Source organism: Plutella xylostella, chromosome 10, assembly GCF_932276165.1.
Source record: "Plutella xylostella chromosome 10, ilPluXylo3.1, whole genome shotgun sequence".
Taxonomy (NCBI): Eukaryota; Metazoa; Arthropoda; class Insecta; order Lepidoptera; family Plutellidae; genus Plutella; species Plutella xylostella.
The window spans coordinates 9337327-9350761 of record NC_063990.1 but is presented as its reverse complement, the minus strand read 5'-3'; the positions used below and the strand labels follow the sequence as shown (position 1 = coordinate 9350761).

At 40.2% G+C, this 13435-nt stretch overlaps 1 protein-coding gene across 1 annotated transcript in view; it reads right to left on the bottom strand.

Annotated features, from left to right (window-relative positions):
• LOC105383717 (T-box transcription factor mls-1) overlaps positions 1-12201 on the bottom strand; it is a 28169-nt gene extending 15968 nt beyond the window's left edge. The window contains exons 1-2 of the mRNA XM_038117904.2: positions 11839-12201; positions 9081-9198 (exon numbers count right to left, since the gene is read on the bottom strand). Of these exons, the coding sequence (XP_037973832.2) occupies positions 9081-9198; positions 11839-11917 (197 nt within the window). The 5' untranslated portion in view covers positions 11918-12201. The remainder of the gene's footprint in view (positions 1-9080; positions 9199-11838) is intronic.
• Positions 12202-13435: the final 1234 nt, after the last annotated feature.

The window sequence follows — 13435 nt, the reverse complement described above, 5'->3', positions numbered from 1 at the left end:
AAAGGGGGAAATATGACAAGTTCCAATTTGCGTTGATTGGCGAACGAGCTGTCTCTAATTCAGCGCACTTCACTGGAGCCGCCGCCGCCGCCGCCGCCGCCGCCGCCGCCACCGCCGCCACCGCCGCCGGCGCCGCGGGGCCGCCGGGCCGCTCTACACTGACCCAGCAACCTGATAGCAATTAGAGCAAATTTATGTATTCCTTCAAATACAGCCAGATGCATTTTAACGAGTGATATGGAAAAGGGTCAAAATTGCTTTGTTTCGAGCAAGCAATTTACTTCATTACTTACTTAACTTACTTTTTGATTCGACTGTTAAGGACAGCAGTTTTACAATTTTATAACTGTACTTGAAAACAATAAATTGAATTAGGTACACCAATGACCAAAAAAAAGTTCCTTTTTACAAAGCGCCCTGTAAAAAATCGCAGCCAACGACTATAAAAATCAATTGTCAACCAAATGAGATGGCCGCACTGTGGGGCCAACAGCTCGTAAATTGCACCTACGAAGACCGAAGATCGAAGGCCGAAAGCCGACGTGTGACAGACCGAGGTCGGCGACAAAGCTTATCGCAAGCGTATCGCCGCATCTAGATTGCATTATTGCTGTTTTGACGCCGGAGTAGCTTCGCAAAAAACAAATGAACCTGCCGGTGGTATGAGCTTCAAGCAGGTGGGATGGTCGGTTAAGATTGCACCGATAGTAATAATATGGACTATGTTACAATGTTTTTATAGATTTCTAAATTAAACAGCAGTATAATATAGTGGAAGGTTACACAATATACTATAAGTAGGTACTATCCAAATAATCTAAATATACTTAGGTACATCCTGTAGGTACCTACCTAAATGCTAAGATCACAAAGGAGTAGATGAACCTCATGTGTTTCAAAGGTATGCTCCCAAAATTAAACGAATAATAATCATCAGGACTCATAGTAATCATGTTATAGAAAACTCATAATCATAACATTGATATTAAAGCTCATAAAGATGAGTCTCGGCGGCCGGTGGCGCTTGCTCGTTAGCTCCCGACCGGCATAAATCACGCCGTTTTATGAGAAATCCCCGCTTTTTTATCCCGGTGATATCTCGAGATTTAATGAAACGCGAGCGCAGTAGGACCCCGTGACATTAAAAACGACAAACCATAACATTGGACATTTTCTAATTATAATTCTGTCAAAGCTTCGATTTTGGGAACGAATTGATGATCACCTCAAAAACTGGAGATTTTATCGCAGATCGAGGACAGATAGTAGCGCGCCTTTTTTTCCTTTTTTGGTCGGCGAATTGGCTTTTTCTTTTTTTAAACAAGGCTAGCACCGCTAGTGATCCCTTGTGTGATCCCTTCTTATCTGTTGCCAATATAAATTAGGCCATTTATCGACATTAAAACCCAGCGGTCATCTTTAACGGTCTTCTAAGGAAAAATCATCGTCGAAGAAAATCAGTTTTTAAGATCGTTCGTAAATATAGCAATTCCAACAAGCCACAATCAATTACCCACAGGATCTGCGCTTCGCTCTACCATGCTGCCGCATTCCCTAGAACCACGTACTCTCCTCGACCAACCACGAGAGCTCTGCTCGCATCGTAATCCGTAAAACCTAGCGTTAGAGTTCAGGTTTCCGTGCGTTCGTTTTATCTGAATGGCGTCAGTATTTTAGGAGCAGTTTTCGAGGAAGGAGCGGACAAGCCGCGATATGGTCGCGAATCAAAGAGTTCAAGTATAAAAGCCGACAAAGAGCGAGTTGCACGCGATCCGCACACGATTCACAATTAAGCCAGTGTGTGTTAATTGATAATAATTCGGTGTACACTTGGGAGGGAAGCTCAAGCGATGGGAATTGAGCTGTGTTCTAATGAACTAGTGCCGCATGACGTCACCACTTCGCGGAGTGTGATTGAAACAGTTTTTTTACATTTAGTAAGTATTTAAAATATGAGATTGTTTAGGATGGATGGATAAAATTGATGAGAGGAACAGTAGGAAAAATTGTTTAACTAAATTGTTTTCATGAATTTTGACTGAAAAGTCCTCGTGTCTTCGACAGTGCCTTTTATTTCCGTGCATCTCAGCTACAGACCAGTTAGGTCTCATGAGGCGGATCGCTGCCGGCTGCCGCTTGCCCCACCGCGGCGCCTGATTACTGGGAAGCGCGCCGAGGCTGGCGTAATGTGTCGGGAACAAACGCGCCGCGACCGACGTCATCGCAATTAGCTGCGACAACGATATTGACATTGAACCCCGATGTCGCTGGAATTCACAGAATACGACCCCTCTTGTTCTTCCGCGAATGTTGCGTGTCTATTAAGATTGTGAATTTGTGATGGAACGAATTGATGTTATAGCTCCCATTTCGTAAATAGAAGTTAAACGTGACAATACAATACGAAATTTTCATTCGATATTAAGGAACGAAACCCTATTGTTCCATTTACATCGTCGTAATGATATTAGAACCATAGAAAACGTGGAGCCTGACCATCATAAGGTCAACACACCCGAGAATCCCTGGAAACCTGCACCAGTTCCGATTGTGAGTCCTCAAAACCGCAGTCAAGGGTCAACCGGGGAGTTTTTATGTTGGAATCGTGTGTCACAGGCTGCACCCAGCGGCTTATCTGCCCGGTAGCCGCGCGGGATCGCATCGGTCGTGCGACGACGCGACAGATCGTATCGGGCACGCCCGCCGACGTGAGCGGCGTGGGACACCCACGTGACGCGAGCGCGACTGTTGTATGGACCGTATGGACTATCAAACATACATTATTGCAAAAGGACTGGCTGGCGAAATTAGATATGGATGTTGTGGCAACAGTTATCATTCAACATTTGGATTTTTTCACTTGAATGTGATTCGTATGATTATAAGAAAAGTATTAAAAGGTCTGCTGTTGATTTTTACGTCGGTACTGCTACCATTGAATGAGCTAAGTACCTATCTAGAAAATTTTATACCTATACCTGTTAAAGTTGAAGCTAAAATTTTACATAAAAGATAAAAAGTAATAACTGAAACAAAAGAATGAGATCCTATGTCACTTGATACAAGCAGCGCCTGCTACTGGTGATATGGGATACAAGATTCCCGCTACATAAAACTTGGACCAAAAGTCACAAGTAATAGAAGTTAATTTAGTTAAGCTACACACTAGTGTGAGTTTTCTCAGGGATCCCATCAATTTTGATAGTACGCAGCACCCGAAAACCTGAGAATATTCACAATTTAGTACGTGCTCATATTCGGGCGCACGTGATCATAATGCGAGCCAGTTTGATGTCTTCAGATGATGTAAAGATAAGTTCTGTGACCAAGTGGGTGCGACGTCCGTCTAAGACTCTGGTAAGTTGTAAAATACACTATGCACTTATGTACTCTATGTGTATCATTCATTGATAATTCTAAGTTCCTAGTTATAAAATTATTGTAGGTAGGTAGACCTATTTCTAATTAGTAACAACAATACAAGTTTTCTTCTACGAGCGATACTTTGCCATAAACTAAGACAATAAATATGCACTATCTTGGGATACAATCCAGCAATACTTACCTATGAAATTTCTGAAAACGTAAAGGCCACAACTACCTAACCTGTTCAGTTTGTGATTTAATGAGTCTTCAACACAATACGTAGGATACTTATGTAAAATACACAAGTACAGTTATCCTTCTATAATCACCCCTTAAACTATTAATTAAGTAGGTATTTAGAAAGGTAAATATACATATACATAAGTAATAAGTGACTCCATTAGTAAAGTTAGAAATAATCAATGTAGAGTTTGTCCAGGTAGGTATTAGAATCTCATGCTAAGGCTGTTAAAATTTTACTACCGCTAAGTTTCTTAAAAGCTAATTTAATTTTTTATCTGCACGGTTTTGTCTTTCTTACAGTGAGGTAAGTGACAACAGCATGATGTAACGTTGGTAAAGGTGCACATCTCGATGCAAAAGTTAAAGGTAAATACCAAAATGTCACGTTGGATCACATAACAGCGTGTTTACAAAGTCGGGGGCAGTCGTCGTGAGAAACACACATCGGTTCCACGTAACATGGGTTAAACGCTTGTAGCCAGATACCGATCTGACCGATCGCTGGCGCCATAAAAACAAAACAAGCCTCAACCCGACGACTTTCTTCATTCTTCCCTAAATTATTCGAGGAATTTACGACGAATCGGCCACCGACAAAAATGTTATAACCTAATGAGAAATTATCATCAGTCGCCGGGCAAAAAATACCTCGCATGTTCCACGGGGGCTCGACAGCATCGGCCGCGCATTTTTATTCCAAATTCGAATCGTTTTCTTCTTTTTTCCCGCGATTGTCGTTTGTTGAAGCGCGACTCGCAATTGTTTCTGATGCTTGATGAGTTTTTGTGGATGTACGGTTTGACACTGAGGCGTGGTTGGCGTGATACGATTGCCGATGTTTATTTATAGTCGTCTGAAATATGTAACTTTTTTCTGTGAACATTGGTTGGTCTTGTTAAGAATTTAAAAGTCCTTTCCTAAATAGTAATTGTTATTGTAGCCATCATTCTTCAAAATATAAGTTCCAATAAAAAAGAACAGGTCGTTAAGGTGGCAATGGGTTGAATGTTGACAAAATTCGGAGCTGTCAGGCCGGGTCCTCCTGGGAGCAGGCGATGCTATCTGCGGCGACCGCGCGGCGCGTGCTTGGCGTGCCGGCCCGGCCCATTACCCACCATGACGTTACGCTTTTCAACCGATGACAATATTCCTTACAGCCTAACCAAAGCTTTCATTACTCTAAACGTTTTCTATTGACCATAAACTGTGTACAAACAACGTCACTTTAAGTAATTGTAGATTCGCTTTTGTACCAATTTGGGAGCCTTCAAGCCACAACAACTTACACGATTACCCACTTAGCCTGAGCGAGCCGGTACCACCTGCGGTTAGCGAAGTTTAGAACATGCTTCGAACCGAGCGGCTCTGTCAACTGCGTTATCTCTCGGCAGAAACGCCGATAGTCGGTATCTGGGATCTGGAAGACGTCGGCTGGTGACGTCGCCGGCTCCTCGGCTGCAGCGGAGACGCCTGCGCTGTCATAATCTGATTATTAGTGCAGCGGGAGCGGGGCGGGGCGCGCAGCGAGCGGTCGCCGGCGCACCAGGAGGTCGGCGCCCACTGCCCTCTCGCTCGCACGCACCGCCGGGCGCACGGGGCCGACAGGGACGGGACATAGCCCACGCAGCACGCAGGCGACAAACGACCCGTGGTAAAACAAAAGGAATGTCGGCGGCGGAGCTTTGAGGCGCCGGCGCCGGCCCGCGCCCTCATCACCCATTTTAATTACGACACAGATCGAATCAATTAATCGGTATTTCGGTTAAAACAAGCACCGGTATGAGCACAGCTTGTCTAATGAATCATAGTGTGTGGAAGATTCGAGATGCAATCGTCAAAACATCTCTATCGAGCATTCCGGCGAAGCTGCAGTGCACAACGAGGTGGGCACTTTCTCGCCGAGCTTACGAAAGCTCTCGCCAGAATGGAAACGTTAAGATGCCCAGACGTTTTTAATTATAACTTATGATTTTTTCAAGCGAATTTGGGCGCGCCCTTCCCGACGGATAACATGAGAATAAATAACGAGTTTTTGTGATGTGTGTTTGTTTTTAAAATGGCGGGAGGTCCGCGCGACGACACGCGAGCGCGCGCTCGCCCGCCCATTTGTCATATTTCCATTTTGAGAAAAAACAAATAACACACTCTATTCTAACCAATGTTTGTTTGTACTTCGATTATAGAGGGATAAGAATTATCTCAGCGGACAGATGGGTCGTGTCCTCAATTTGAAACATTCCTATTTTAGGACTTTGTAAATGTGCCAGGAGGCTAATATGAGGCAGCTGTTGAACGACTCGAAGTTTCCAAATGGCCAAAGCAAATAACATAGGCTGAGCTTTAAGACATAACAAGTTAAAATTCGACAAATATGGTGAGAAGGCTTTTGTTGGCCCAAATCCCATGTATTCCTAACGCGTAGAGCAAGCATGGCCGCCGCGGGCAGGTGTTAACCGCGACGAGCCGCGCGGCACAGACGCGCCGCCCAGATACCACTGTTTGTCTTTCTAATCCACCCACCATGTGTGCCGACTCCAACTATATACTCGATGAGGTAAAATGGAGACCTTTTCTATTTGCTCAGTTAGAGAAACATCGCACCGAGCAATGGTCCCCAATTTGACTATAGCCTCAGACAAACTTCATTAAACGTAGCGTGCACGGCACACACGTTCAATGCGAGAAATAAATTAAATATTTTTGAGCCATTTCGGCTCGTGGCGCCAGGGCCGGCGCCGGCGCGCCCCCCGCCCGCGCCCCCGGCCGCGGATGCTGCTCATTAATATAAGACAAACAAAACTGACCTCTAGCACGAATAAAAAGGGCAAGAAGCTGCGGGCCCTAACGAGATTCACAAAGCACACGGATAAAGCGGTAAATTATTGGAATGTCGGAGCGCGCGGTGGTCCGCCGGGCCGCGGCGGTCCTCCGAAAAAAACGTGTTAAGGAGATGACAGCAGCAAGACGAGCGGCTAATTACCCGCCGCGCGCAAAAACGCGCAACGCTCCGCTACAACGCGCCAGCGCGCCGCCACCGCCGCCGCGCTCGCCAGCTATGCGTTTGCGGAAAACCTCCGCTTTTTGCCAGATAACAACCTCCGCCGCGACGTGTCAGCTTTCGAACGGTAATTACACACCATTAATTATTGAATATTTTTGTTTTAATACCGGTGAGTCGCTCGTTATCGATCGAACTTTCTTCGAGAGGCGCGCTTTAGGTCCGCCGCGCCCATAGGGCTGCCATCTGTTAATTGATGACGAGATGAGTGTGTAATTAGCATGCGGTCGCTGCTGGCCCTGGCCCGGGCAGGCGACCGGCCCGCCCGGGCTGCGCGGGCGCAGGACGGTGGAGGCGCCGAGATCGCGGGCAACATGTAATTTCTTCACTGCTCGCTGCACATTATCGATCAAGAAAAAAACATAATTGAAGGGGTTCCATCGTAAAGCAAACAAGCTTATAATAAGGTGTAATTTGGTGCCCGGCCATTTAGAGAAATGCACAAATTGCCTAAGAGGCAGATGTTTGTTTTGTCTATGACGGAGGTCCGGACGGACCCACATTATCCGTTAACAAGCCCCGCGTCAGATTCAGCAGCCCTAATGGGTTTTCGTTAAGTTTTTATGTTGCCTTTGATATTTATGACGAGTAATGTGTTCTTCTAAATTTGATTCTGGAATTGCGACAGCTGTATCATTTAATTGGCTGGTGGTTCACGCTTTTTGCCCTTGTTTGCTTTTTATAATTATACTATTGGGTATTTTTAGTATTTTGATTTTTTTTAGATATAAGTGGTTCTGCATTTATAAATAATATTCATACACACATACTGTAATAGCGTAACTTGTAAGTAAGTACCTACATTTATATCTTTAGTTGATATATGTAACTATCTATCCGTAATCTTCAAATCTCTATAACTTTAACTCAATTGCTCAATCAAACCACTGATTCATTTCCTCTTACACAAATAAACGGACAGAAAACTAATAACAATCTCAAAGCTCGACCTCACAGCTTTTACCACTGATTGGTACAATCCATTATAATTACTATCACTAAAGATGCTTCACAGCAATTTTATATATTAGAAATATAATCAAGGCATACTCTTATGTTACGAATAAAAAATGTTAAACCTGGCTATGCTAATCCCTACCCTATAATATTGTATTAGAGGTAGCAATGGCTTGGCAAAGTTGGCAGTCCGAAAGATCGTTTTCTTCGAACCGGTGTAGTCCCCCAGATACGAAAACGCGATAGAAACACAGAAATACTTACATTGCGTGTAATTTATGCAACAAATTAAATTGAATTGGTTCCGTCGATGGTATCAAAGTGTTGCCGAAACCGGTAAAGACGGTATCAAAGGTGATATTTTCTTTTGCCGCCAAATATAAATCGCTTCACATAAAATTTTATGTATTAAATTCGTTGACGTTTAGGCAAATATTGCAGCGCTTTTAATGTGAGATGAAAGAATGAGAGACCTTTATAAGTTTAGGTAAACTTTCTATACATGGAAAGAAAGTGTGGTTTCAATTAACAACTTGAATGAATTACAGTATATTATTTTCAAAATACTTTTATGTAGAATGTGTAATTATATTATATATGTAATACTTACCTACTTATTAGTGTAAACTTCATGTTTATTCATAATGTTGTGTTATATTTAATATAATAGGTACATAGGTATACATGCCATGACTTCATAAACTTAATTATAATTACGTACTAACAAAGTACCGGTTGTTCTTAATGACTATATTTTATGTCTTTAATGTTCATATTTTCAGATGATTTACACGATAAAGTTAATTTATAATTAACTTTTTTACTTTGTCATCTTGTAACTTTCACATAAAAACTATATTTTTATTGCTTTTATTGCTTTTATTTAATGAGCGTGCATTTTAGAAACTGCCAAGAATATAATTGAATATGAATCACGATGCCTTCAGACACTTACATAGTAAATGGTTTAAGTATAAAAACACTTATCACACTAAACTATTGATAATGCGGCTGCAATTTAATCATTGGGCCATATTTTTGGCATTAAATCGACCTGATTGTACCTACGTAATAGGTATTATGTATTACTTATTTGTATATTGTGGACTAAAATTATAAATATTTCTGTCTCTTAATGTCCATCCATCCTAAGGTCGCCATCTTAAAATTGTTGTAGGTAATGTCTTGGTGTAAAACAAATATCTGCCTTGACGGAGATCAAGCCCGAGACCTTCGGCATAACAGTCAGGATCACTAACCACACCATTTGGTCGTCAAATATGTAGGTACTCTATACTATGGAGGTATCAATCTATAAATAAATAAAAATTGTATCCCGTTTCCTCTACAGATTTTACTCTACAATGGAAGGGCTAGCATGAGGTGCAAGACGCGCACAACAAACCATGCTAGGCTAGCTGGATCACCTAGTGATAAGATGCGTGTGTTGACTGACCTGCCACCCTTGGTGATGATCATCTCGGTGCCGATGTCGTGGAAGCGCCGCCACAGGTCCCCGTTCAGCAGCCGCGCCTCACATGCCGGCGGCTCGCAGTCCGCGCCCACTCGGTGCTCTGTGAAATACATGAATGTTGAAGTTTTCTTCTTTTTCTTTGTGGCCAGTATTTTTTAAAAGTTTGTTGAAAATTTAAGGAGGTTTTTTGTAAAAAGTATTATAGATTGGTTGGATTATTTTGTAGGACAGTCAGACTATATTGGATCTGTATAAACTTAGGTATGACACCCTTCTGCCTCGGTCTGGGTTAAAATATATTGAGAGTTGAGTAGACATAACCAACATACGTTTACCAGCTGAAACTGGGTTTACACGAGACACTAGGAATAACTATTCTATAAGTCGACTTCTGTTAACATTGTATGAAAAACTTGTAGTAGCATGCTTGCCACATCTGATTTCACCAGTAAACAAATATACTTCTGTAATTTATTTTCTGGTGTAGATAAGTTTATCATTTTTAGGGTTCCGTAGCCAAAATGGCAAAAACGGAACCCTTATAGTTTCGTCATGTCCGTCTGTCCGTCTGTCCGTCTGTCCGTCTGTCACAGCCGATTTACTCGGAAACTATAAGTACTACAGTGATGAAATTTGATGGGAATATGTGTTGTATGAACCGCTACAAAAATATGACACTAAATAGTAAAAAAAAGAATTGGGGGTGGGGCCCCCCATACATGTAACTGAGGGATGAAATTTTTTTTTTCGATGTACATACCCGTGTGGGGTATCAATGGAAAGGTCTTTTAAAATGATATAAAGTTTTCTAAAAAACATTTTTCTTAAAGTGAACGGTTTTTGAGATATCAGCTCTCAAAGTCGTAAAAAGTATGTCCCCCCCCCTCTATTTTTATAACTACGGGGTATAAAATTCTAAAAAAAATAGAGGTGATGCATGCTAATTAACTCTTTCAACGATTTTTGGTTTGATCAAAGTATCTCTTATAGTTTTTGAGATAGGTTGATTTAACTGTAATTTTGCTGCTACGGAACCCTTTGTGCGCGAGCCCGACTCGCACTTGGCCGGTTTTTTTATTTCCTGGTGTAGGTCTGTAAGACCAGTAGCCGGTATAGGGGCTGGATAAGGAAGGCCGAGAACAGAGTTGTCTAGTGCTCCTCAGGAGAGGCCTAGGTACGTCAGGGCACATTTATGATGATAGAGAACCGTAAAGTATTCGTTACTAGTTTTCTTATAGCTTATTCTACACCCAACAATTTGCATGCAAAAACTGGCCTTGTGTAACGGTCATCAATTCCTCATAATTCAAATAATTCTCAATTCAAAATGGCGACCAAGCGATGACATATTTAATATCGATATTTAACGACTTCCTACGACTATCGATGATTTTAAGATAAAACATAATCGTCAAATGTGATAAATATGAAAGGGGCCGCAGCGTGATTGTTTTCCAAAGTTTTGAATAATTAAATTAAATGACTAATTTAGATAGTGAGCACTATCTAAGACGAGGTCGCTATGGACTTTACAAGGCCTTAAGTAGTTGATACGGTACAATTTTTGATATGACATAAACAGGTTAAGATCTTAATAAGATTAAACATATTAAAATAGTATCTAAGTTTATTTAGTGGGTTTCCAACGCCATGTGACTAAACAGTTGCTGCTTAATTATATGTTTAATTATATGTAATTATTCGTTTTAAACTTAACAATCGTTATATAGATCAATGTAGGTACCTACTTACATACTGCGTGTCTTTCAAAATGTATATTTTTTAAATATAAATTATGGTAATTAATAAGTAAAAACTACGGTTTTAAAACGCTAAATTCCATAGTTTATAATTCCATAATTCCAATTCCTGTTATTAAATAGAAGTATTAATTATACCTATACCTTAATGTTTGTTAATAAGATACCAAAATCTATTAATAGTTTACTCTACATAATAATTAACAAACCGTATTAAACTATTTGAAGCCAATCAAATTGGATAATTAAAGGCTTCAAAATCTAAACTTAAATATATATAGGTATATATTATAGTCCATAAGAATATTTTATTATAAAAATTGTACAACAAGCGCTTTGCGCAGCGCGATGTGTGCGCGCCGCCGCTGCGGTACAAAAGACATCAACGCGCTCACTGAGAATGTAAGTTCTTGTATTCTAAGTTCAAGTAAGTACATAATTAAACTGAAAGTTCGGTTATTCGCTTACGAGGCAACTCTAATCATATCATCCCTTCGGTTTTTATGCATGCAATTTTGATTCAATTAAATATAATTTTAAGAGTAGGTACTATACTTATTAATCTTATGTAATAATATCTAAGTAAGTATACCTAATAATGTGTGTACCTATGCTATTTAAAAGTTTTCACATAGGAAAGCTGGAAAGGAAATATTTTTAATAGGTATATGTATATAAAATAATGCTTAGATTCTTATACCTACTTATATTTTTTTTACAATAATCCTTATTGACAATTACTTATTTATTTCAGAATAAGTAGGGAAAATATCGATATAATTAAATATCGAGCTGCAATGCTCTTTCTGCCTTGCTCACCCCGCCAATAAATACCTACCTACTCAGATCATTTTATATTAAAGACGAAAGAATATATATTATCTAACGGTATAACTATATTAAGAGGTAGGTACTTACCTATATACTAAGTTAGCATTCAGAAATGTAGTCTAGAAAAAAAATGGAAGTTATAAACTTACGCAGTCCACTGAGTTGCCCAGCGTGCAGCATCTGCTGCCGCAGCAAATATTCTCCAAAATGAGCCTGATCCATCATCATCTTGAATTCAACTCAAAGCAATAACACCAATCAAAATACCAGTCACAGTTACAGTCACTTTACACCGACATCTCACCTTTGAATAAACAAAAATAATGCCTCTCCAAAATCAATTCTAAAGTCCAGCAAAAAAGGTTTTAAATCTTAAACAACGTCGAGGGAAAAGTATTAAAACACGCACGAACGTTGGAAAAAGTTCATAATTGAAAACAAACGAAGATCGGGAGGAGGTTGCGACCAGCGTGGTGTCAAAACGACAGCTGCGTTTGCACTGAATTTCGGGGCAGCTTTCGGGCGGCGCGTGCGCACAGGCCCCGCCCCCTCGCTCTCATTGGTCCGTTGGCGACAAATGGTGGAAGGTCGTAAAGGCTTCGTTGCATTGGTGTGCTTTGTTGTGAGCTTTCCGCCCGCCCTGTATGCAGGTGTAAGTAAAGTAAGCTCTATATTGCTCCAAAGATATAGAATGTCTCTGTAAGCTGTCTATTGTTTCAAGTGTAGTTGAGCTGCTAGCATGGGCGGATGTTAATTTTGATGGTCTACACTACACTAAACTTTTCACTTCATCATAAGATTCATATCAATATTAAAATATTTTTTACATGTTCACTTAGATAGGTAGATAGTTTACAGAACTTATACATATAGGTACCTACTAACACATAGATACAAAGTGTTATTTAATGAGATACCACAAAACTACGAAAGAGCAGCTTATTCTACAAGAGTAAGAAATTCATCGTAAGCTTATCGCTTACCTTTATGAAAACACATATTTTGACATTGACTTTCACTCACGAGCCTACGATGTTTTTTACTGAATCACATACCTAACTGGTAGCTCCGTCTGCCTATAACACACCCTTAGGTAGGTACCTTAAAATGTATCCAGTTAGGTTAGATCATATATCCTGCTCCACTTCACACCGCGAGCACTAAACACAACTCTGAAAACAGCGTATAAAAAAAACTTGATGATTGGATAATTTGTTGGCATATATGTATCGATTCTAAAAGAGCATACTTTGAAGGTAATAAAATAAATTTGGATGAATAACAAACATTTTGTGTTTTATTGATAAAGTCTCGATACTTTTTACACAGAGTAGTAGGTAGGTATCTAGCTAAAATACGATTCCCCAAAATTAAAATATAACAGTGACATATAGCCACGTGTAGTGAGTGAAACTTTTTTTATTGCTTTTTTAATAGGTACTATTAATAAGCATGTTATTTATCATGCATGTAGGTAAGACTTCCTCTTAAATCAATCTACCTATTTAAAACAGCCGTATCAAAATCTGATGTGTTATTTTAAATAAATAAATAAATAGCTTCTAAATAATAAAAAATAACTTTTAGCTGTGAAAACAACATCGGGTTCCCCACGACCTATTTCATGACTCACCCTTCATAAATTCAGTCAGATTTTTCTTAAATCACTTTTCCTCCGAGATGCTTTTGGTAGGCAAGGCATCTACTGAAATGGTAATATTTTTTTTCTTAAGTAAAACATAGCAA